This window comes from Pongo pygmaeus, chromosome 9, assembly GCF_028885625.2.
Source record: "Pongo pygmaeus isolate AG05252 chromosome 9, NHGRI_mPonPyg2-v2.0_pri, whole genome shotgun sequence".
Taxonomy (NCBI): Eukaryota; Metazoa; Chordata; class Mammalia; order Primates; family Hominidae; genus Pongo; species Pongo pygmaeus.
Genome location: NC_072382.2, coordinates 96,640,891 through 96,667,756, shown reverse-complemented (window position 1 = coordinate 96,667,756; position 26,866 = coordinate 96,640,891). Strand labels below are relative to the sequence as shown.

Genomic DNA, 26,866 nt, shown 5'->3' with positions numbered 1-26,866 from the left:
TCAGGAGGTACACAAGAAAATTTTCCAAAATATTAACAGAATATTTGTGTATGTGTGTATATTCTTATCTCTTTCTTATAAATTTTTGTATTTGTGTATTTTGTTTTTATTACAGTACACATATATAAATATTCTATATAAAATATATTTTATGTGTATAAATTTACAAATAAATATACATAATATCTGGGGTTGGACCTTTCCCAATTGTTACATTTGGAAGTACATTTGATCACAAGAGCTTGGAGATCAATATGATAGAGAATCGAGAATCATTAAAGGTTTTTGTGCCAAGTTGTAATATAAATATATTAGGTGATTTAGAAGATAAATTACAGATTGTACAGACTGGAAGCAGTAGACCAGTCATAGTACTACACCTGAGAGGTGATTTTTTTTTTTTTAAAGCCATGGGAGATACATAGGAAGGATAAGATTCTAGTAATGATTCTGCATGAGAATAAGTAGGACTTTGGTGACTGGCAGGATGTGAGGATGGAGAAAGTGGGTGGGACAAGAGAGTGACTAAGGTGTCCTTCTTCATGACATGAGCATATACAGGTGACAACAACTAAAAATGACATCCACAAAGTGATGTCCACTTACTAAAGGAAATACAGGTCTGTAACTCAAGATAAAATGTGAGTTAAAAGTAAAATTGGATAGTTGTTTACAGATAAGCAAAGGTCAGGTTGAAGGAATGAATGGCCCATCCAGGGAGATACTGTACCAAGGAAGGAAGATTGTGGAGGGAATACAGCAATAGAGAAAGATCTTTCTCAGGGTAGCAAGTATACTTCCCTCCCCAAAATGTGGAATTGTTGAAGCCAAGAGAGATTAATGTCAAGAAGGGAGAAAGTAAACAATGTAAATTCTGCAGAGATCAAATAAGGACTAAAAAGAAATAGTCAAATTTGGCCATTTGGAAGGTCATGTGTAATCTTAGTAAATGTAGCTTCAGGAGTTTGCTTGAAAAAGAAACCAGATTGTAATGAATTTTTAAAAGTAGAAATGAATGTGAGGCAAGAAATTAGAGATGGTGAGTGTTGGCTGTCCTTTCAGGTTTAATGATAATCCTGTAAAGATTGGTGAGGGCATTGTAAATTCTAACAATCCTTTTGGAAAGCTCTTTGGCAGTATTATCAAAAGTCATAAAAATATTACTACACTTTGTTCTAAAAATCCTATTAGGAAATGTTTCTAAAATAAGAACAAAACTATAGTATGAAGATGCTATTTATAGAAGCAAATAAATTTAGAATATGAATAATGGTATAGGAAAGGATAAGTAGTTATATACATCTATTGACATACAGGAGAGGCCTTGCTTAAAAATTAATATGGCAGTGTGGCCTAATGAAAAATGAACATGCCAAAATGTCAAAGTTGAACATCAGAAAAATATAAATATATGTTGTTATAACTATATAATTGCTTATAAAAAATAAAAGAAAATACGTAAAAGTTAGAGTGGTAGAATTTTTTTCAGTCAATATTGCAGCCATTTAGTATATTTTGTGGCTACAAGGTTAGGTACATACAGATGTAAAGTAAGTATATTTTTCTGGGGTATATTCTTTTATTATTCAATAATGACCCTCTTTATTTACATTATTACAGATTGTAATAATGATATTTTTGTCTTAAGATCACTTTTTAAATTTTATTTTTTAATTAACAAATAATTGTCCATATCCATGGGGTACATAGTGATATTTTGATAACATATAATATACAGTGACCAGATTAATTAGGATACCCATCACCTCAAACATTTATTATTTCTTTGTGTTGGGAATGTTCAATATCCTCCCTCTAGCTATTTGAAACTGTATGTTATTGTTAACTATAGTCATCCTACAGTGGTATGGAACACTAGAATTTATTCCTTCTATCTAGCTATAATTTTGTTCTTTAACAGATCTTTTCCTATCTCCCCTGGCCATAGGATGATAGAATTTGACTGATTTTCTTTTCTTTTCTGTGAGCTTTTGGTAATATATTAAATTATATATGGTGTGTAGTTAAACAGTGGGTAGTAAAGCAAAAGAAAGCAGTTTTATTTTTGTTTTGTTTTGTTTTGTTTTGTTTTAGCCATTAAGTAAGCCAAATGAAAGTTTTAGATTTGGAAGGAGGGAAAGAGAGGGATGAGATTCTCCCTCACATACACCACACACACACACATACCACACACACACACACACACACACACACAGTGAGAGATAGAGAGAGAAAGGGAGAGAAAATGAACACCGATGGGAAAGAATCCCTGATGGATTAATTGGTGGAATTCACTCTTGGACAAAGTGGAGGAATTACTGTTTTTAATGACTTCATTTGTGATCCATCATTCAGCCGGAGGATCAAGTGAAATACAGAATATGAAAAAGTGCTTGGACATTTTTTAAATTCTTATTCAGATGTGAGGTGGTAGTATTCTACAATTTCTGTCATCTGCTGCAGGGTCTTTCTCCATTAGAAGGTATCTAAAGGATAACTGAAACTTGACTTGCTGAATTGGGGTTTTTCATGATTTTGTAAGATGAAGTTTCCAATACACCTTAAAATGAATGGTTTTGTTCGATAATCTTTAAAGTCCTATCTAGCTCCAGTGTTCTTTGATTTTCTAAAAGTATTTCACTAAAATAGCATACTATATAAAAAATGCTTTTGAAGCAGAAGATTTATTGTATAATAAGGGATTTAGAAGACACTACAATGTAATTATATTGTTAGGTATGATAGTTTTAATGGCGCATTGGCCAAAATCATATCTTTAACATGTGAAACATTTTTAAAAGAGAGTTTTAAGTTTTATTACTCTAAGTGGATATATGAAAATTGGTAGATTTTCATTGAAATTGCTTTGTAGCATTCTAGAATTTTTATATTTGCTCTGATTTGCTTTCTCATTTCAGAAACTTGTCAAAACTGGAGAAAATAATTGGTCTTTGCCTGAACTGGTACATGCTGTGGTCCTCCTGGCACATTATCATGCTTTGGCAAGCTTTGTTTTTGGTAGTGGTATCAATCCAGAGAGAGATCCAGAAATCTCCAATGGATTCAGGCTAATATCAGTCAACAATTTCTGCGTTTGTGATCTTGCTAATGACAACAACATAGAGAATGCATCTCTTTCAGGCAGCAACTTTGGGGTTAGTTTTCTTAGCTATTTTTCTTTACTATTTTTGCTTTAAACTTCTAATATTAAAAATATCTAGAGAGAATTTTTCTCCAATTAGATAGGATATTATATACTTAAAATATTTTTGCATAATTTTTATTACTGTAAAAATTTGGTACCTGAAGTTCTGATTTATTTTAAAGAGGCTTTTAAAGCAAATACATATTGCTGCAAATCATAAAGACTAAACAGTGATGCATTCTAGTGATCATAGGCTTTTAATGTTAGACCCTTTGGACAGTAGATCCCAAAACAATATACTTGTATGTATAAGATGCTGGAACAACCAGTGGAAAACATATCTTATGACAGAAAAAAGTAAAACAATTGTACTGCCTCATTTTTTAAACTAAACTATAATATTTAATATATACCAAATGCTAGAATTGTAGATTTTATACACACACATATATACTTATAAACATATATATTTATAACTGAAAAAAAACCATACTTCTGAAAATGTTGGAATCTGTCATGATTTCCTTTGAAATTGGTGAAAAACCGACTTAAGAACTTCATAACTGTGCCTGTTCCGCTGTACATAGTAAGGTGACATTTGGAGATGGAGATATTTACTGGAATACTTTTAGTATGAATAGCACCCAACATTATCTTATCTGTTTCCAGATTGTGGATTCTCTAAGTGAGCTAGAGGCCTTAATGGAAAGGATGAAAAGACTTCAAGAAGAAAGGGAAGATGAAGAGGCGTCTCAGGAAGAAATGAGCACTCGTTTTGAAAAGGAGAAGAAAGAAAGTCTTTTTGTGGTCTCTGGAGATACTTTTCATTCATTTCCTCATTCAGGTGCTTTTTTGCACTTTTTGCCTTTTAGTTGTTCTTAGAACCCTGACAGGGCAACTTCAGTGTTTTCCATATGGATATGTAAAAATGATTCTGCTACCATCTTTCTCTTATGTAGTTCTCCTCTTCTATCTTACCCTCATGCTATTGCTTTCCCTCAGGCTGGTTCATCCTTGAATGTATTTCAGATTGAGTTGAGAGAAACTTTCAGCTTCGTAGTTCATACTCTGTCCTGGATAAAATGTTATTTAAAGCAGATCGGTTACTTATAAAGTTAGATAGGCATATTTAATTTATCCTACTTTTGTGATTTTTTTAAAATGATAAGTGAAATATTGTTTCAATAGATAAAATTTTAAAACTGCCTTTTTTGTAGGTGGGGTGTGTGTGGGAAGATTATTCTCACACTGCTGCTTTTCCAGATTAGTTCTAAAATTACACTGCATTTGCATTTACATTTCTTTGGAATTCTATAAAAATGTATTATTTAGGTCATTTTCTTAGATTGAATTTGGAGGAATTCATCCTGTGTTAAAAGCTGAGATTCTTTGCTGTAGTCTTGAAAACAGTTTTTCTAATACTCGAAGAGACTGAAATAGGAAGTAAACTTTTCAATTATAACTAAAAAGATATTGAACACCACATAGTAAATGATATTAAAATAGCATAGACTCAATACAAAGTTTAAACTCTTTAAAAGTAATCTATATGCATAACATTTTTTTTTTTTTTTTGAGACAGAGTCTTGCCCTGTCACCCAGGCTGGAGTTCAGTGACGTGGTCTTGGCTCACTGCAACCTCCGTCTCCTAGGTTCAAGCGGTTCTCTTGTCTCAGCCTCCTGAGTAGCTGGGATCACACATAACATATTTTTAAAAAATAGAGTTCTGTTGATCTAAAGAGGCCTTCAAAACTACTGCCTGTCTTAAAACTCATCAATCTCATAAATTTTGAGAATTGTTTCAGCCATAACTTGTTAATGTTAAACATAAAACATTAATCAGTAGTTCTCAGTTTTACCAGGAAGAACAAGAACCCTTTTTATCGTTTCTCCTGATGATCTTTTTTATGAAAAATTTTACCTACCAAATTGAGTAACCATTTTAATCCTTTCAATTAATTTAATCCATTGAAGATTACTGTCACTGAAATCAGAGCCTCTAGTCAGCAGGAAATTCCAAACAAAGAAACCTAGTATTTTGATTATTGGTTTAATATTCACTCTGCAAACAGTTATTGAGTACCTGATAGAGTTTCAGCATGGTGTTAGGTACTAAGGTTTTAAGGTTAAATAAGGCATGATTCCTGCTCTCAGGGCACTCTCATTCTAGTAGCAAAAAAAAATAATTGTAACTCATAGCAGAATGTGAAAGATAGGAGCCTAGAAGAGGGCACTGAACCCAGTCTTGATAGGCAAAGGGTGTAGGCAGAAGAGGAACCTAGAGGAAGAATGCCTGCAGCCCTTGGCTCTAAGATAAATCTTAACCCAGTTGAGTGTGAGGAAGTCAGGTAATGACTGAGGGGCACAGGAGGACATGGTAAACAGCATCCAGGGCCAAGCAAAGGCACGATGGTAAGGAAACAGGATGCTGGGTCCAAGAACAAGTGGTTCTGTGTTGTTAGGACGTACATCATCAAACAGGTAGTGTAAAGAGAAATCTGGTTAGGTAGAGTCCCCACTGTAAGGATCTTGCTAACCTTAAGAAATATGTAACCTCCCATATTTTGGACATTTTGAGTAGAGATGTGTATAAAACAACCAGTCTGGAAATGTCTTGCGCAGCACTTCTCAAACTTCAGTGTTCATGAGTCACTTGGGGAATCTTGTTGAGATGCAGAAGTTGAATCAGTCAGTTTAGGGTAGGGCCTGAGAGGCCACATTTCTATCAAGCCTCCAAGTAATGCCAGTGCTGCTAGTATGCAAACCACTCTCGGAATACAAAGGGTGGAAGAGATGGGAAATCAGGAGAGGGCTTTAAGGTCAAGGCAAAATTTTAGAAGTTATCAGCATATAACTGGGAACAGAAATTAAAAGTTGATTATAAAATTCATCCAGAGAGAACAGGTGAGGGTGAAGGAAAATAATGACTCTATGATGAACCTTCTAGGTAAACTAATGTCTAAAGATGTAAACATTTATATTAAAGTTAGTAATATCTGTGTGTTTTCAAAAATTAATTTTTAAGAGCTTCATTAAGATCACTAAAGCTTGAAAAATATTGATGTTTTATTTCTCTTAGGTCTTTTGAAATATTAAAAATATACTTTGGATTTCAGTCTCTACCTTCTTGGAACTTTAAGCCGGGACTACAGCCTTCAAAAGTGAATTTTGACTAGCAAGTCTTGGACCTTAGCCAAAAATTATGTTCTAATTTTAATAGAAGAGGCTATTTCAAGGAAATAATGTCAGTATACATACATATACCCCTCCACATACATATATATTTACATATATACACACATATTTATAAAAATCCATATTTCACTCTTAATCATTGCCAGTACCAAATTTGCTGGCTGCACAAAGAAAATATAGAAAAAAGACTCAGTACAATAGCTAATTGAGTCATTTGTGTAGACTTACCATGTTTTAAAATAGAAATAAAAAGTTTTTTTTGGTATTAAAAAAGTCTTGGTTTGACCAGCGTTATAAAGTATTCTAGATTCTATGTAAGGATTCTAAGAATAGTTTTTCAAGTCTTTTGAAGAAAATAAATGTTTAAAGTATTCTACAGGGGTCATATTCTGTAGCTTGGTAACAGGGTTAACTAGCTTTTACTGTTTTTTGTTTTTTCAGTTAGGCATTCCATTACTGCAACAGAATGTTTCCTGTATTATGTCAGTAACTACTTCTTAGGGGCAGAATAATGCAGATAATGAACAAAATACTATTTCTTTTGAGTACAGACTTTGAAATAATTGTTTAGATAGAATTAAAGCTAGAGTTTTAGATTTAATAATCAGAATGCTAATTTTAACTTCTTAAGATAAATTTAGGAAAAAAGTATTTGTGGATTGAGGGACGTTTGTACATTTCTTTCTGTGAATAAAAATTGTCTAGGAAACAGGTGTTAATTGACTCCTAAGTTAAAAATTAATGCATAGAGATTTTTCCTAGGATCACTTCTCTTATTTGGCTGACTACTTACTTTTTACTGTTTATTTTAAACTGTCTAAAAGTCATACAACTTGAAAATGTATATGAGCAAAACAAAAACTAAAGAACCAACTGTGTAATAGTCAACTCCAGTATCAATATTTGCCAGATGAAACCACTTGGTTGTGCAGCGTCAAAGGAAAAATCACATCTAGAGAGACACTGTTTTATAGAGTTTAGTTATTACTTACTGTTTTTGGCTTTATTTTACTTTGCAATCCATAAACTTTGCAACCTATAAAACTACCTTTCATAGCAGCCTCAGTGATTGCTACTACATTTTATAATTTTTGCTTCATTTATATTATTATGTAATGAACTGAATTAAGGAAAGTATAAGCTGGTTTTGTAAATGTTAAGAGATAATGCATTGAAAATGCCATTTTAAAAGTGTTTCTGTTGACCTGAATAAAGTGCTGGGAGGACAAGGAGAAAATAAAGTGGTTATGGGATTGGGCTGGGGATAAGCCTGAAAATTCTCTTCACAGGACTGAAAAATCACTTAAAAACTTCAGATCAGTTTAAGCATTTAATGTTTAGAAGTTTTTCACATCATCTTATACTTAAACATCTACACATTGTATTTCTTACTGATACAGTACTGACAATGGTGTTAGTAAGATACAGTTAATCTATTTCTTAAATGGATATTTCTTCCTGTATTAATGAAACAAAAAATAGTAAGTGTGTAGTATAGTACTTGGTATATGGTAAGTACTCAGTAAACACTGTCTCTTTTCTTTATATGTAATGAAGTTTGGTAAGAATGTTAATAAGATTTATCTGAAATTGGGTAACCAGAGCACTTAACCTTTCCTGCCATTATCAAGCACCCAGTTAGTCCACAGCAGTGACCTAAAGACAGCTGAAAACTTGTGAGAAAAGAATACTTAATGTTAGGATGTTCATGCAATAGCAAAGATTAAAGATAATGAAGTATTACTACCAGGTCTTTCTTTAGGAAGAATTAACATAATTACACTTTTTTTTAAGTCTCTCAAAAATTTTCAGTTAAGAATTATAGTTTGTCTTTTATTATGCCATAATACTGTTTTACTATTTATTATTTATGAAATACAACATTTAATACTAAAATACTTATAATGAAAATATTGTTCCTTTCAGGGAAATAGCTAGTTTGTTCTTTTGAGAAATATATGTTCATTTTCTAGACTAGAAGCTAGTAAATGAAGCTTGTTCATTCCCTTTTAATGGTTAAAATCAGAAAAAATAGTAAAGACAGACCAACCTAAAATAAAAAGTGAGATAGAATTATTTTGCATAAATTAATATGCATTGGATATTTCAACTTTTTCAGTGGTAAATTGTTAATGTCATCAAGTATGCAGAAATCAGTTTTCTTAAAATATTATTATTGCCTTGCTATCTTCCTGAATGCCACTTTGGTAATATTCTAGTCACAGTCTCATTAGGACATTGTTTACTCCATATATTGTGTACTTTTTGTTTTCATATGCATAGAAAAGTGCACATATCTTAGGCATAAAGCTCAGTGAATGTTCACAAACTGAGCCCCCCTACTTAGCTCTCAAGTGTATTAAGATAATGATAATGACATCAAAAACTCTGCTCTCCTCCCCACTGAGTGTCCTTTCTGATCTTTCTCCCTATATGCTTTTTTGCAAGCTAAAAATAAACTATATTGAACTAATTTTTACTGTGAATACATCCAGATGAAACACCATGTAATTTTAACAAAGTTTATCTTAAACTCAGAGTGGTCTTTCACCTTCATCTCTTCTTCTCCTTCCTCTCATCCCACTTCATCCCCTGGAGAGATAAAAACAAAACCAAAAAAATGGTTAAGCTGCACTTCGGGAGGCCAAGGTGGGTGGATCACGAGGTCAGGAGTTCAAGACCAGCCTGGCCAATATGGCAAAACCCTGTCTCTACTAAAATACAAAAAATTAGCTGAGCATGGTGGCACACACCTGTAGTCCCAGCTACTTGGGAGGCTGAGGCAGAAGAATCGCTTGAACCCAGGAGACAGAGGTTGCAGTGAGCTAAGATCGTGCCACTGCACTCCAGCCTGGGCGACAGAGCAAGACTCTGTCTCAAAAAAAAAAAAAAAAAAATTTTGTTCAGCTTTATACTTCCAGGCCTATGCTATCTTCCATTCCTAAATTAGTAAAACTAGCATATTGATCCTTTGCTACTACTGTTTAGATATTTCAGTTAGGAAAACTAGTTAAATGGTAAGATTGCCAGTATTTGGTAATGAAATTATATTTAAAACTTTAGCAGTAGATATTTCGTATAAATTTAAGTCACGGAGTCCATGTTTTCACTTTAGAAATCCGTGGAAAAGCTAAAAAGTGGAAGAAAATGGAGTTCTGTTTTATTGTCATAACCACGTACAGTATCCTTAACACTAGATTGTTCATTATTGTCCTTAGATTTTGAGGATGACATGATTATAACATCTGATGTCTCTCGATATATTGAAGACCCTGGTTTTGGGTATGAAGACTTTGCCAGACGAGGAGAAGAGCATTTGCCAACATTCCGAGCTCAGGTATAATATGTCTTTAATTCAGAGAAACTAGAAAATACTGTCATTTTAACCGTTAACTGTTTAAATTTTTAAAATTGGCACTAAAGAATTTTTGATAGAATCTATAAATCTTTGTATTTAACCTAGTTTCAGTCTAATCTTATTGGAGTTCCCAATAGATGGATAATTATTTCAACATTTTTCTCCCTAAGAAGACAAAAGGAAACAGTCTGCTTTATTCAGTTACTTCTATTATTACATGGTATTTGCATAATGTTTATACCATTTTTGGTGGGGAGGGAACAGAGAGGAAAACAAGTGACATCACTTTTTCTTGGAATAAGATCATATACCAGTAGTCATGGGCTTAAGGGCTACTCTAATATTCACCCCTAAGAAATAGCCACAGCAGTGATATGACTCCTAAAGAGGGTATGAGATTGAATTATGACAAACTCCTTCATGGTTATTTTAGATGATCTGCTAACTGTCCATGTCACTGGGTAGGTTTGTTCACATGGGAATATTCCAAGATCTCCTAGGGCTCTTCCAGATAAGAGGATAGTGTGCGTAGTACCTGAGGGTAGGAGATGACCAGAGTTCATCACTAACATGGCAAATCCCATACCCCATGAAGAAACATCCAGACACTCTGATCTACTAACTGATGTGAAGGGTTATTGGTAAAGCCTTAGTAAAGCTGAAAACCTAGAACTAAATTAGAAATAGCCTCGCTTACTTGCTTCATTAGTTATATTTAATAAATACATAGAATTTAGATGGAAAATGCCCACTTTGTAATTAAATACATTTTATTCTTTTAGGACTATACCTGGGAAAATCATGGGTTCTCCCTGGTGAACAGACTTTATTCTGACATTGGACATCTTCTTGATGAAAAGTTTCGGATGGTCTATAATCTCACATATAACACTATGGCCACCCATGAGGACGTTGACACAACCATGCTGCGCAGAGCTTTATTTAACTACGTTCACTGTATGTTTGGAATCAGGTATGTTCATTGTAGAGACAGTTTTTTACATTTCTAAGTGAAAATTCAAGCATGAGTCTTATTTTTGTCCTGTTTGGGAGTATATGACTCTGGGAAGAAAATATTACATGTAGACTTCTGATTTTAAAAATTAATTTCATTTTATGGAGAAGCATTTTTCTTTGTTATGAATCTTAACATTGATGCACATATAAATATAGTGGTAAAAATTTACTAAGGAGGGAAAAAAGCATCAGTAATGATTGGGGATAGGATAGAATTAGACTAAATTTGAGAATCCTTCCTGGAAGAACAGGTGAGTTTTAAAAAACGGGTGTAGTGTCCCTTTAGATCACTATAATAAATTCTGGTTTGTTTAGTTAGTTTGCTCTTTTTAAAACTTATTTTTTAAGGAATGGTAATTACGGTATAAACAAAACTATACTAGGTTGTGCCTTCATAAGCTTACATAAGGTCACATAACACTGAAATTAAATATATCAGCCAATATAAATTAATGACCTCTAAATTTAGAAAATTAGCATTGAAAGGACAGTAAGTACATGAGATTGAATAGTCTAATCAAGAAAGCACTTTTTGGAGAATGTGCCTTTTTGAGTTGTGGTTTTGAGGCTTTTATGGTAATAGATTAGCAGACAGAAAAACTTTCCAGTTACAAATTATTCAACTTGACTATATAGATATATATCAGAAAGACTTTATGATAATTAGAATTTAATCTGTTAAGCAAAGTATTTTCTATAATTTTAGCTAAAGAACCCCAAAATTTACTGATAAATCGACTAATAACATGATATTCCATGTAATAGATTATGGTTGTATGTAATAACTGAGCTATTTGTCCATTTACCATGCTAGACAATGTTATTAAAGAATCAATACATTTTAAAACACATATATATCATATCTACCTACCTAAGAAAAACACTGATAAAACTCAATTTAAATGTAATAAATATGTATTGGATACAAGGTAACAAATGTAGTGAATGTATCTGTTGGATGCTACAAAATAAAGCTTACATAAATGCATCAAGATACTCTTTTTATTAAACTAAGCATTATCTGGGTTAAAAATTAACTGAAAATATAACAGAGAAATTCCACAAGCTCCCAATACCACATTTACCTACCTGTCTGCATCTGTGCCCATTTACTCTGCTGTCATTACTGTCTATGTTCCTTTACACTTATGCACAAAATCCCATTTCTCATTTTCTAAAGATCTCAGTTCTAGCAATGCTCCCTTCTCTCTCCAGCATAATCAGCTTTACTCCCTTTTTGGATCTTTCCCATCAGCATTGAAACACACTTAATTTCTCCCATCTTTAAAGAAAATTTCAGTTTCACCTTTCATTTCCGTCTGGCTACTGCCTCATTTTCTGCTTTCCTGTGAAGCAAGTCTCTGACAAAATTGTGTATATTTACTGTCACTATTTTCTTATCTCCCATTCTCTCTTGAACCTATTCACAGTATCAGGCTTTTGTCCCTATCAACCAACAAAACTGCTCTTATCGAGGTTGCTAGTGACCTCCATATAGCTACTTCCAGTGGTCAGTTCCCAGTTATCTTATTTGACTATTTGGCAGCATGGGACTCAGTGATTACTTGCTCTTCCCTGAGACACTTGACTCCTACCTCAAGTCCTTTACACTTGCTTCTTTACCACCATCTGGTATTTGTTCAAATATCAAGGCTTTCAGAGAAGTCTTCCTGCCCACCCTATTGAAAATCACAACTCCTCTCCTCCCAGACCAAGTTCCATTTCCTCTCCATGGCAGTTATCACCATCTGACTACAATGTGTTTATCTTTTTAATTTTTTGTCCTTTTTTCTTCAACAAAATTTAAGCTCCATGAAACCAAGGATTTTTGTCTATTTTGTTCACTAGTATATCACTACTACTGAGTACTCATGGCACATAATGGGTACTCAGTAAACATTTGTTGATTCAATTAATTAACGAGCTTTTAGTATTTAATTACTAGACAATAAATGTCCTTAGTATAACTTTGGAAATTAAATATTTTGATTTTGTCATTATAAAGCTATTGTTGTATTGCTCGTAGGTATGATGACTATGATTATGGAGAAGTTAATCAATTACTTGAAAGAAGCCTGAAGGTTTACATTAAGACAGTGACCTGCTATCCTGAGAGGACTACAAAACGCATGTATGATAGTTACTGGCGGCAGTTCAAACACTCAGAAAAGGTAAGTGTTTCAGTATTAAGCATTATACCATAGACAGTTCTTCAGTACAAGAAGTAATAGTTAATGAAAAATGACACGTGAAAGTATTAATAAATTATTGCCATTGACATGGAAGTGGCATCATCTAGCTATCTGGGGTTTTTTTGTTTGTTTGTTTGCCAGGCTGGAATGCAGTGGCGTGATCTCGGCTCACTGCAACCTTCACTTCCCGGGTTCAAGTGATTCTTCTGCCTCACCCTCCCAAGTAGCTGAGATTACAGGTGCCCGCCACCACCCCTGGCTAATTTTTGTATTTTTACTAGAGATGGGGTTTCACCGTGTTAGTCAGACTGGTCTCAAACTCCTGACCTCAGGTGATCCGCCCACCTCGGCCTCCCAAAGTGCTGGGATTACAGGCGGGAGCCACTGTGCTTAGCAGAAACCATTGTCTTAATAGGTTAACTCTAGTGGTTAAAGAATCTCGAAATGGATGTGCCTTCTGGGCCAAAATACAATTACACCTAACACAACATTTCAGTATGTCTGATTTTTATTAATAGTTAGAACTGTAGACAGTTTTCCAAATGTACTTTGAAGATATCAGTACTTAGATCTAGTATTTCTAAGGCTTACGATAAACTTTTATACGCTATATTGAACAAAGCGTATAACCAAAATTGGGTTACTATTCAATAAATCTGAATTAAAAAAATATTTTAAAAACCCAGATAGTGGCTGGGTGCAGTGGCTCCTGCCTGTAATCCTAGCACTTTGGGAGGCCGAGGTGGGGGGGATCACCTGAGGTCAGGAGTTCGAAACCAGCCAGGCCAACATATAGTGAAACCCCATTTCTGCTAAAAAATACAAAAATTAGCTGGACGTGGTTGCGCATGCCTGTAGTCCCAGCTACTTGGGAATCTGAGGCAGGAGAATCACTTGAACCCAGGAGGCAGAGGTTGCAGTGAGCCGAGATCACTCCACTGCACTCCAGCCTGGGCAACAGAGTAAGACTCCATCTCTCGGAAAAAAAAAAAAAAAGACAATAGATTTTTTACCCAAACTTGGTAATTTAGTGTTTTGACAGTATAATTCAGGACATTTGAGCCAAATATACTGTTACATAAAAATATTTATTTGAAAGAAATATATAGGAAACATTAAGTTAGAAAACCTAATAAATGTTAAGGATCTTTATCAACATCATAGTATAAGAGCTGGCCTTAAGTCCTAGGACTTTTAACCTTTAAGTTCAAGAATCTCCTTTATACAACAGTTTTGAAGCTTGAGAGTAAGAAAATCTTTTTAGGAAACATTCACTAATAATAAACTGTCTGATCTTAGCAGAGAATGTTAAGGCTTCAGTACCTAACAGATTTTTTGCAGTCTTAGACCCACTCACATCAGGTAAATACCCATTTTACATCCAGCATTTCCCCTTGATGGGTCTTTATCCCATATTTATATGTTTGCTCTAGATTTTCTTCCTTTTCTAGATTGTATCTAGAAATTCTCTTTACTCTTCAGGAGAATATATCCAACCACATATCCGACTGGTATAAATATATCAAAATAATATAATATTAAAACATATTTTTGTAGTAAATTTTGAAAACTTATGGATACCCATTTTAACTTATCAGCCGAGATGTAACCCCGAAAGAAATGTTCTTCACAGTTTTATCTGAAAGACTCTAGGGAAGCTATGTATGTCTAACAAGTATCAAACACTAATCAGAAACTTTAAACATCAGATTTTCACTTTAGTATCTTTTAAGTAAATACTAGGAAAAATTTTTTAAAGCTTTTCACAGGATAAGCATAAGCTGTTAAAAAAAAATGAGGTCTGATTTTTAGCCATGTAAAATTTTATAACTAGAAAGAAATATAATTTGTAGGAAAATTATAATTTATAAAAATTGGTTTTATTTTATAACCCAACAGACTGACTTTACAAAAATAACAACTTTAGTAGAGTTATCAGAATTTTTTAGATTTTATGGGTTATTTTTACTGCTCGCAGAGCCATTAGACACAGGTTTGAATGTTGCATCATGAACATGGATAAATATGCCTAGGTGTGTGTGTGTATATTGCTTATATACACATAAAAAAACCTTTGTGAATGTCTAATAAGATTTTCTAGGTGTTTATAATGGCTACTAAACTGATAACATTTTCACTTCTAGGTTCATGTCAATCTACTTTTAATGGAAGCACGAATGCAAGCTGAACTTCTTTATGCTCTTCGTGCCATAACTCGGCATTTGACCTGAAGTATCACCCAAGGAAAATGTCATACATGTGTAAAGACCTTTCACATAAGTTAAACATCGAAGCTATTTGTGATATAGCATCAAAAATTATTCAGTTCTCTAGTGTCAAAGTTTAGCCGTTTGTTTTTTGTTTTTGTTTTTTGCGGCTGTAATGTGCAATGATGTGTTTTATTTTCCTTGATGCTTAACATTACTAACAATTGCAAAAATAATACTGAGGAGCACTACTTTGCATTGTTTATAGTTGGAGTTTTGGATACTGATCATAAATCATGAATCTGGCTTATTAATGCTTAACTTCAGTGCTTTTGGGTTGTGTGTATGTGTATTTTTTCTTCCCCCCACCCCGCCCTTTTTTTAAGAATAAGGACAAGTGCTTACAATCTGCTCAAGCAATTGTTTTTCAGATATTGGAATTCAGCAAAGAGTGACCTCGTTGGCCATTCTAAAATTTTAATGTTGTGTCCTAAATCTGGTGGAGGAAAAGCATGCGCTGTTGAACCAAGCTGCTCACTGGACACATATTTGTGTCCCCAGGAGATTATTTGTCAGGCACTGTTTTTTGTTTGTTTGTTCATTTATTGTTGTTTTACTGCTATTGGCGATAACATGAAATGTGATACAGCTATTGCCCATAATTTAATGTGAAATTAATCATGATGAATTCTATAGCATGCTACTGAAATGCCAAATTCAGCTATTTTCTTTCTCTTCTAAAACGGAAGTTTCAGTTTTCCATATCAGATGTATATATTATAAGTGGAATTATACACAATCCTATCACTGACAGTAATCCTCAGTCACCTTAAATAATCAGTGCTCACAGTGCTGCTTACAGTTCATTTAGTTGGCACATATAAACCTGTACCCACACAAGACTGACCAAAAATTTTCTTTGCACATTTTTCCTTTCTCATAGTTTTTTTCTGTATTTCGTTAAGCAAAGGAAGGTTAATATGCCTATTTTTTTCCTGTTAGGCTTTTAGAAATTATTTTCCATGACTTTTGTTCTTATAATAGGTTAGACAGTTTATTATTCAAAGGTAAAAATTGTGTTTCTATGCATTAATGTGATTGAACTACAAAAACAGAGTGCAATATGTTCAAAAAATACTCAACTAAACTTTCCCCCTGTCATATCACTGCAAAAGTGTCCTTTTAAACAGAGCCATAAAGAAATTTTTTTCAAATTTCTTTATTGCACAGGCTTTTTTCAGTTTTACCTTACTGGGATTGAACAATGTTCCTTTCATAATGCCAAAGCATTCCCTTCCCCAGAAAAATCTCCTTGGACAACTGGTTTAAAAAAGTTATTAAGTCATAGGGGAGGAATAAGCGGCCAAAAAGTCACATTTTTGCATTGGTTTACGTTGCTTAATTAGACTATCTTCAGAGAGCACAACATTATGTGTTTATAGCTTTAATTTGTATTATGTCAACGAACCAGTGAAGTGCCTAAAGAGATGCTTACAACTATCCAGTAGGACACAACTGCACTGCTTTTTAAACACTTTTTGGTTAGTTAAGGGTGACTTGAATTGTACACATACATGCTAATTTTTGAAAACATATCCATTTTTCATAGTAAATAATATAGATAAAATTTTCTGTTAGAGTTCCCGCAAATATTTCGTTTTAGACTTACTTGTGATATAAGATTTAACTTTTCTTTTGTGAAAGAATCGTGAACTAGTGTTTCATTAAATCATTTTCCTCTTCCATTTACCATCCTCTTCTGGTACAATATATTGGGTTGCTTTCTTTTAGATTTTGTTCCAGATAGGAAAACAAATATGACTGTATACTTATTAACATAAGGTAGTTCTGCATTTTTGGATTCCAGGATCCTGTTTGAAATCTTCCATGTGAGGAAAAAATTACTAATATTTTTAAAGACAGGGTGGTTTATTTAAAGAGATTATTCAGAGAACTTGTGCCATATCTCGTCTGTTTTATTGCATATGCCATATGTTAACTTTTATTCAATATTACATTATGTAGATATGTAATACAAAGAAAATAGGAGAATGGCAAAACACAAATGGCAACATAAATGTCCATTTGACTTACCTAACTTCACAACTTTCAAGTTGAGGATGTCATTTATTCTTGAATTTGTTTTTTTACTAGATGCTTTCAATTAATAGCCCTATATTTTTGTGCAGGTGAACTGTATAACAGGATAAAAAATGATTTGTATGTATTGAAAAGGAGGAGAAATTCTCACAGAACACCATATGAGCTTTAGACCAAAAGGGGAAACAAGGTTTAAGTAACTAAAATGGCCACTTAGTTTTTGTTTATTTTTTTCCCTGGAAATGTAAGTAGTTGGAGTTTAGGCTATGGAAATATTAGTGCCTTTAATAGATCTCTTTCCTTGCAAAGTTTCTTTTTAGCTCAGCATTGATCTATCTTATCAATAGTCAGGAAAATAAGTTGACTTGGAACTATAAACAAAAACAAAACCATATATTTATGAACCTCAGTGAACCAGCCTAGAAAAATTGACTTCTGCAGGTGCTAAAGCACCTACTAATATGCAGCATGCACAGCATTTCAGGTTGTGAATACCATTTTACAACGAGTTTGCTGTTAACTCTCTTTATCCAATGCAAACTTGAAATTCTGATGCGGTTTTCCAGGGTGATATTTTTTCAGAGTATTGAATTTACTATTTAGTAATTTATAGTATAGCTTTTTATATTAAAATGTGATATTTTTAAAAGAGATATCTGGTTCAATTGGTATAACGACGTGATTATGCAATATGCTGATCTACACCTTGCGCTCACATTGTGCCAAACTTAAATGTGCAAGTGTACGTGAGAAAAGCACATGTGAATGTGAATTCTTTAATTCTTTGCTTATTATGTTAAAATTAGTCTTCATAGTCCACTGATGTGTATGCTTGAATAATGTCTATTTACTTTGGAATTTCAAGATTTCCAGCTTCAATGGTAATTTATAATTTCTCAGATCACCTTAAGAAATATTGAGATACTCTCCCACCTGAAAATAATCTGTTCTTTAACCCACCTGACTATGGGAGTAGCCAGGCAGGTGCCTCACTGGCTTCTTCAGATGAGGCTTCCTCAGGTGGATATATGACTATTAGGGGAAAAGAGGCTTTTGAGACAGCTTATTACCTCCTTCACCTTTTTGAACTAAGTACATTGTCTCAGTCCCAGTATGAATTTGTCCCATTTGGGGTATTTTTAAAATAAAAGATGGCTAACATGGACTCTGGGGCATAGCCTTGGCCTTTAATTATGGTTGTAAGCCCAAATAATGGCAGAGAAACACAGGGCTGTTTTTACAACAGAAAACTCAATATAAGTTTTATATAAGAATCCTATAAAATTTGAACCAGAGCTCCTATTTGATTGTTATAATGTCTCCTAAAGATTTTAAATGCTTCTAAAAGCTAATTATTATTCCAGAGCAGCTTTTTCCTTTTCCCCCTTATAAAGTTTTTTTTAAATCCAAAATCTTAGATTTCTGTGCCACAGCAAAATAAAATGATCAACAAACAATTAAAGATCTGTACTTAAAATAGTTCACCATTTTTAGTGGAGGGAGGGTGCATGCCTATATGATGGTAAGATTCTTTTGAACTCTAAGGACAATTCCTCATGGAAAAAATAAATTTCAGTGCATGTTATAAAAATGATTTGCACTGTGTTAGCAAAATAAGGTGTTTTAGGTTGTATTTTAAAGACAATTCTAAATCATTTCTCTAGAAAGCAAGCCCTTAAATTCTTCTCTTTAATAGGACTGCTTTTATGCAAAGAGATTGTCTTACATGGAGTAAATAGTACATAACAATAATGTTATGTAAATAGTATATCACATTTGCTTAGTTAGTAGCACAATTCAACAGCAGACTGAAAGTCGTGGCTCCTCTGCTCAGACTGAGTTTTAAGTTGCCTAATTTATGTAATCAGAACCTATTCTAGGTGGCCGTCAACATAAACTGTGTTTCCCTATTATATCCCTCTGGAGACTGAGAATCAAATTAAACAGTCTTTCTTCAAAGCAGTACTGTAACATGAATGTATTTATCTCAGTCAACAGAACTTATATGCCCACTGTATGTGGAGCTTATTTCAATGCTAATTTGGCTTAGTTAACAGACCTAGAATCTGCCCCGGTGAGACCTAGAACAAAAATAGCTGGGGTGAAATGGATAAGAGAGGTAGAGGTATATGTCAAGGCAGAGCCCTATGAGGAAGGAAGAGTTTTCAAAGAATACGAGAAACATAGTGCTGAGAGTGTGGCTGCCTTCAGCATCATACACCTAATCTAGAGAAAATATTTCCCATGTGGGAGGTCCTGTCTGCATTCAGTCCACCCTTTTCTGCCTGCTTCTTCCTCCAAGTGCCTCAACCTCTACATGCTCACTCTCCTCCCCTTCCCTCAGCCCATCTTGGTCTAAGCAGCTTTCACAATCCAAACCAAACATCACCAGCCACCCGCTGATAAGTCACCAGCATTTACTTTCCTGAGTTACTTTTTCTCCATTCATTGAGACTATGGATTCATCCCAACTCCTAAATCCCTCAACCATCCAGCTATATTTTGGCTAACCTTTGCCCTAGACACTACCAGATGTTAATGCAGTATCAAGTGTAAATTGTGTCACCCTATTCTGTTCTACCCTTTTCCCTGCTGCCGAAATATCTTGCTCTCCTCTACCTCATCCCCAAAGAGCCTATAAATTCAGAGTATCCAACCTTTTCATGGATTCACTCACTGTTGTTCAGTAATACAACTTCCATATTTTAAATAAATCATAAAAGATTTTTGCCTTCTATCAAAGTAGGAAACTTTATATTTATACATGATACAGAAATTGAACTATTTCTATCATTCAGAATTTAGCATATAACAGGATTTTAAAGTGATTGAATTGCCATCCTAACTTGGATTTGTATTAGGTTATGAATACTATTGTTAGTCCAAGCTATTTGAATGTAAAGTTAAAATTCTCCAGCAATCCAGAATGACTTGTAACCCTTCAGTGGAATGGGAAATTTCTGGCATGCAAATAGGGTGGTGTTCCAGACATTTGTTTGGTGTTTGGGCCTTGAAACACATTTCTAATAGAATGACATATGGCAAAGGGTATTTAGATGGTCCTATGGGATCACAGAAGCCCATTTGATTTATAATATAGATAAAATAACACAAAATTGGGTACATAAGGGTTTAACCAGGCTTTCCTGGGTTAGACTAAGCCTCTAACCTCTGTTCCTATCCTGTTCTTATGGGAGGAAAAAAAATGTTCCATGGGATGAAAAGAAAATGCATTGACTTTGTAGTCTTTATTCTCCTAGCCGCACTTCGGGTATATCCAGAAGGAAGAGGAAATGCAAAGAGGAAGAAGATGTAATAGTTTTCCTCTCCAGCTAGGTGCATTTGAGGTTGTTCCTAAATGTAAAATTATGTCAGGTTTCTAACATGGGACACTGCACACAGTTGTCTGACCTGATGAACCATCCCATTTGAAAGTATAGATTATTATTATTTCTTGTAGTATTTGGATGTTTTCCATCTCATTCATGAACAACTCACCCTGATAGTAGTATCCAATAAATGCCTTTCAGGGCTCAGGAATGAATTGACGTCCTAGTTAAGAAATGAGACTTAATAATGGAGACTGAATGAGGCGGTTTGTTTTAAATTATATGCCATGAAGTGTTCATTTTAGCTTTAACCTAATTGTGACTGTACCACCATGAAGTACAGAATGAAAAATATATATATATAGGGGGAAACAGAATGAATATCTGATTCTTTTGAATGCTTGTGGAAATCTTTGAAATAGTGCAGGGCATACCACAAAATAGCCTTTAGAACAAATACCCAATTTTACAGTTCATAGGACAACATCAAACATTAGTAAGTCTAAATAAGATGAATAGAATTTTTGTTATGTAAATTTTGCTAGAACAGTCTTGTTTTCTTGCACCCCTCAAGTTAACCTCTTAAAAAAATGAATGTATAATTTCTACCGAAAGAATATCAGAGAGAATCTCTCTGGCCTATAGTGTTAAAATATTGTTCACAAATCCTGATTAGTTAAGTGCATACATTATGAAACTTACAGAATAAAACTTATTATACATCTCTTTCTTAAATTAATATCTTTACACATTTTCAACTGGCTCCCCAAGTCTGATAAGGAAGGATTAAAAGGTAGAATAAAGAAATGTATTAGTTGGGTGGCCAAGGAGTTTCCTTTGTAATGTTGAGAGACTTCCGCTTTCTGAATTTCGCTGGTTCTCTAAGGTAAAAGAGTTAAATGGTACCCTTGTTCACCAAGGAAAGTGATCCAAACTATATATCTAGTGCAGATATTTCCTTTGCATTATTTAGTCTTCTCTGGAGAGAAAATACAGTTTCCCCTTCCTCTTTCTCTTCACATTTACTCTTTTCAACCCAAAATAAGAGACATAGAAAGCAAACCACAGCCAGTTTGGCATCTTCTCAGTGCTACTAGTATAGGCACATACACATACACAGTCTCAGCAAGGTTATAAAGAACCCTGTCAGGTCCACTTGGAACATGGCCTTGCTGCTTGGATTAGCTCCTTTAAGCCTGAAAATAACTTTCCTGGTCATGGAAGAACTGGACGCATCTTTTAACTTATGAAATAGTTGAACTTGAAAACTCTTTTTAAAAAATCCTGGTTTTGCAGGACAGCTACATAATGAATGTATATATTAAGACTGTAGCTGAATTGCACATGAAATCAGATTGCCAACTTCTTGACTTTCAACGTTAGACATTTATCCTTAAGTTGTGAGCGATATATGTAGCATGCTGTGAAACGTCTATTATAGTTCTTTAATTCATCAGTATTAATACAGAATTATCTTTTGCGTTTCTTGGTACTTTTTATTCAATGTAATCAGAAGCTGTGATGTTTTGCCTTTGTAGTCCTGTGCTTTGTTACTGTAATTTTTTTGTTTTTTACGAAGCACGTGACTGGACTAATGTAAGGCAGATGACGTGATCTTTAAGACTGCTATATATATCAGTCTTTTGCTCTATAAGGTTTTAAATTAGAATAAGCTTTTATCAAATAGATAATTGATGCAATTTAGGATTCACGCAAGTTTCAGTGTCAAATGGCGGTCTTATAGTTTCAATTCTGAAAATAGCAAACTTAATAAACAGCCACTTTAAACTTGTTCTGGCAAACCAGACCCTGCTGTAGATATAGTCTAAGGTAGTTAACCATATAAGCCTTTTCAACTCTTAATGCCCTCCACATGAATCAGCAGTTAAGAAGGTTATAGAACCCATGAAAGCTTTTGTATGTATTACTAGGTTTTGTTTTTCTTATGTTGCTGATTTTACAGTTCTGACTAAAGCTGACCTAAATGGATCAGTTTATGTGTAATATTCTAGTGCTTTAATGACTCTTTTTTTTTTTAGAGGGAGGGTAATATTATTTGGACAGATGCAGAAGGAACTGTTAGTGAGTCAAGACAAACACATCTGAAATAAAGGAACTGTGTATTAACATGTTAACAATTCATAACTGCACTTTTTATGACATTTTGAAAATCTATTTATAGGTACAGAACAATGGGTTTTGTTAAACTGTATCACATTTATACTTGCAAAAATTTATTTCATTGTTATTAGTAGGAATTTTATTGGTTCAATAAAATTGGCAAAACTGAACACCAATCATTTGCCTACTTTGTTTATATTGGAGTAGCATTCTCACTTGGTTTATTTCTGCTTGATTATTGAGACATGCATTCTTAAAGATATCAGAATTATAGGAGTCATTATTTTCACTATTTTTTTCCTGACCCAGTTTCCTGGTGATATTTCTTATCACTCAATATTCTATTGGTGGAATATTGCAATAGTGTAAGTTGTACAAAATATGTAGTTATTGTTACCTTTTAAAATATCAATTGTGATCTTAGCAAGAGGCAAATTAACTTTATTATTGTCTCTTGTTAACCAAAGCAGTAATTAGAATGAGGAAAGAGGCATCGAACATAAGGTTGGATTAAAGGCCTGGATTAAAAAACCTAGTTTTTTTCATATTCTACTAGCTTTGCGACCTTGAAAGTAAATTAATCTCTCTGATCTTTGATTTCTGCACTACATTCTATCAGGAGTAATACCTTCTTGAGATGGTTAAGAATTAGGTGATGTGTACTCATGTATTTGAAATATACAGCACAATAATGAGCTTGAATGGATAAACAAGCCCAGAGAATAGTGTTACTATTTGATATAAAGTAGAAAAAAATTAATGGAGAGAGGATGATTGATATATGTGTAATGTGAAGTGGTGATAAGACTTCTAAGTAGGAATGTAAAATAGGCTTTTGGAAAGCTATAAGGGTTGTGCAGTCTTTTGTGCAAGTTTTCTAAGGAAGGACCTGACTTTTCATTTGTCTTAAATTCACATATTACGTAAAAACTCATACCAAAGGCAAGATTTCTTCCTTTGTGCCATGTGTCTAGCTGTAATGGGAGATTGGTGGAAACCAGCTGCTTGCTGATTAGAGTCTATCTTTTGGCTGGGTGTGGAGGCTCATGCCTGTAATCCTAGCGCTTTGAGAGGCCGAGGCAGGAGGATCTGCACCTAGGAGTTCAAGACCAGCCTGGGCAACATAGTGAGACCCTGTCTCTCAAAAAAAAAAATCTTTTTTTCAATAATATGCAACGCCAGGGGAGACAAACGACAGGGTACATTGGGCCAAACTCAGCTAACAACCCAGTCCTTCTACAAGTTCTCCCCCAATTCAAAATCAGGCTTTTGACACTAGTTTCCCCATGAATTTATTAACAACTTTGAGCCATTCTTTAAAGTAAAATAATACTTCATGTTTATGCGTGTACTTTGTCCTTTCACATATACAATTTCATGTAATCCTCACAACTTTGTGAAGAACAAATCCTCACAATAATTTTGCAATGACGATATCTTCATTTTATAGATGAGGAAATTAAGTCATAGAAAGCTTTACTTGTATAAGAGTTGGTACAGTTTTTAGAATTGGCACAGTGGAGATTCAAATTCTGGTCTTTCTGACATCATTTTTTCTACTGAACTTCACTACCTTAATTCAGCTTAAGTTTCTTGTTGAATGATATAAATGACCATGCTATCTGCATGACATTTTACTGAAAAGTAAATGGATGATCCATGCTTCAGACAAGGTTAGATAACTTTTCTTTCTGGCTTACTTGCAACAATTTTACTTTTAAAAAATAGATTTTTTTTTTCCCTCTGGTCCTAAATGAACTTTTGAGTCAAAAGATGGTCCCTGAGGGGAAGGTTCACAGACCAGGAGATAAAAATCAGCACCTGCGAATTTAAGGCTAAAAATTCTAAGAGAACAATGGGCCTGATTCTAAAGAAGACTCAGGAAAACTTAAAACTGTGTTGCATTTCTATTTTAGGAACATTCTACTGTATGGTAAGAATTATGAATTCAAGTCATAGTTTTTAATACATGTAACTTTCTAACATAGGCTTCTCTTTCTGTGGATTTAGACGAACATCTCAGAAAATATCTCTTCTCCCATAATCTCATGTACTTGACATGTTTCAAAACACAAATGAGCCCAAAACCTTCCCATAAAACTCTTTAAAAGGAATTTGAGGCAAGAATTTTTTTTTTCTTTTTTAGATGGAGAATTGCTCTGTCTCCCAGACTAGAGTGCAGTAGCCCAATCTTGGCTCACTATGACCTCCACCTTGCGGGTTCAAGTGATTCTCCCACCTCAGCCTCCCAAGTAGCTGGGACTATAGGCACTGCCACCACGCCCAGCTAATTTTTGTATTTTTAGTAGAGACAGGGTTTGGCCATGTTGGCCAGGCTGGTCTCGAACTTCTGACCCCAAGCGATTTGCTCGCCTTGGCCTCCCAAAGTGCTGGGATTACAGGCGTAAGCCACTGCACCCAGCCTTGGCAAGAATTCTTAATACTCCTTCCTACACAGGCATGCTCCTAAAATAAACAAATCCGTCATCTTCACATCTAGGTGAAATTCAGGAAAACTCTCGTGGTTACAGTACTTTTCAGCACACATTGACTCTCTCCTTTACTTGCTAAGAGACATGTAGTGCACACCCCTTGTACACCCCTTCACAGTCACCTTGCCCATCTCTAACTTCAGTGCTGGTGTGGTGGCAACCAATTATCTGCAAACTTTCGCCCAATTTTCACAGATACTGCTCTCGTGGTCCTGGACTGCTTACTTCTGGCCTCCTGCCTCGGGGCTCTCCTGAGTGCTTTTGGTAGGATGCCAGAGGGTACTGCCTTTCTGCTAAGTATGTACAACCAAAAGTGCAAGAAGTTAACTCTGGCTAACCCATAACCGGTGCTTCCTTTCATTCCCCAAGCCACAGTTTTGAAACGTAGAGGATTTGGTGGGATCGAGCACCAGTCCAACTCTATCAGTTGTCCCTCCTTTCCTATTTCACCCTACCTGTCCTTCACTCCTGCCCGCCTCCTTCAACCCAGTGGCAAATAAACCTTGGTCTCAGGCTTTATTTCCAGCGGGAAGCCAGGCTAAGACAAGGCAGTACACACAGGGTAGGGGTTTAGAAAGTAGTTCCTAAAATAAATTCAAATCTCAACTCCAGTATTGCTAATTATCTGCCTTTGAACAAGTTACTTAATCTTGTGGTTCCTCAGTTTCCTCATCTGTAAAATGCAGAGAAAAGCAATAAGAAGGAAGACATAACCCTTGTCCTTAAGAAGACGGAAGCGCAGGGAGCAAAACAGTAACACAGGCATTGGTTGGGCATTAAACAATATAGAAAATAAGAAGATAATGGCTTGTACATGGGGTCATTAAAAAGCCATCATTTATCAAGGACCTTGTAAATGTTAGAACTTTTAATACAGTATTTTTATTATAATCATCCTGGAGGTGGATAGTATCCCCATCTCAGAGAGTTAAGAAAAATAGGCTTAGCAAAATTAAGCACCATGTCTAAGTCTAACAGTAAGTGAATGGTAGAACTGTTCTCAGATTTGTCTGAATTTACTTGCTATTTTTCCCCTCTCTTTGCAACATAAAGAGGAAACAAGCACACTTTTGTTTGGGGTTATCAGTGAAGGGTTTTTTAAGCAGAAGGCCATATTTAAGCAGACACCGTAGGATTGTTAAGAAGGAGGAACTGGTACTATTCCTTCTGAAACTATTCCAATCAATAGAAAAAGAGGGAATCCTTCCTAACTCATTTTATGAGGCCAGCATCATCCTGATACCAAAGCCAGGCAGAGACACAACCAAAAAAGAGAATTTTAGACCAATATCCTTGATGAACATTGATGCAAAAATCCTCAATAAAATACTGGCAAACCGAATCCAGCAGCACATCAAAAAGCTTATCCACTATGATCAAGTGGGCTTCATCACTGGGATGCAAGGCTGGTTCAATATACACAAATCAATAAATGTAATCCAGCATATAAACAGAACCAAAGACAAAAACCACATGATTATCTCAATAGATGCAGAAAAGGCCTTTGACAAAATTCAACAACCCTTCATGCTAAAAACTCTCAATAAATTAGGTATTGATGGGACGTATCTCAAAATAATAAGAGCTATCTATGACAAACCCACAACCAATATCATACTGAATGGGCAAAAACTAGAAGCATTCCCTTTGAAAATGGGCACAAGACAGGGATGCCCTCTCTCACCACTCCTATTCAACATAGTGTTGGAA

The 26,866-nt window shown here is 34.6% G+C and overlaps 1 protein-coding gene and 1 long non-coding RNA gene across 5 annotated transcripts in view; one reads left to right on the top strand and one right to left on the bottom strand.

Moving 5' to 3' along the window:
- The window catches only part of SESN3 (sestrin 3), a 67,567-nt gene extending 44,727 nt beyond the window's left edge, over positions 1 to 22,840 (top strand). For all 3 annotated transcript variants that reach the window (XM_054438160.2, XM_054438158.2, XM_063671364.1), the window contains 6 exons: positions 2,919 to 3,155; positions 3,815 to 3,989; positions 9,559 to 9,677; positions 10,481 to 10,671; positions 12,742 to 12,886; positions 15,052 to 22,840. In XM_054438160.2, the coding sequence (XP_054294135.1) occupies positions 2,919 to 3,155; positions 3,815 to 3,989; positions 9,559 to 9,677; positions 10,481 to 10,671; positions 12,742 to 12,886; positions 15,052 to 15,138 (954 nt within the window). In that variant the 3' untranslated portion in view covers positions 15,139 to 22,840. The remainder of the gene's footprint in view (positions 1 to 2,918; positions 3,156 to 3,814; positions 3,990 to 9,558; positions 9,678 to 10,480; positions 10,672 to 12,741; positions 12,887 to 15,051) is intronic.
- The window catches only part of LOC134740274 (uncharacterized), a 66,840-nt gene that overhangs the window by 20,782 nt on the left and 19,192 nt on the right, over positions 1 to 26,866 (bottom strand). The gene's annotated exons all lie outside the window — the stretch shown is intronic.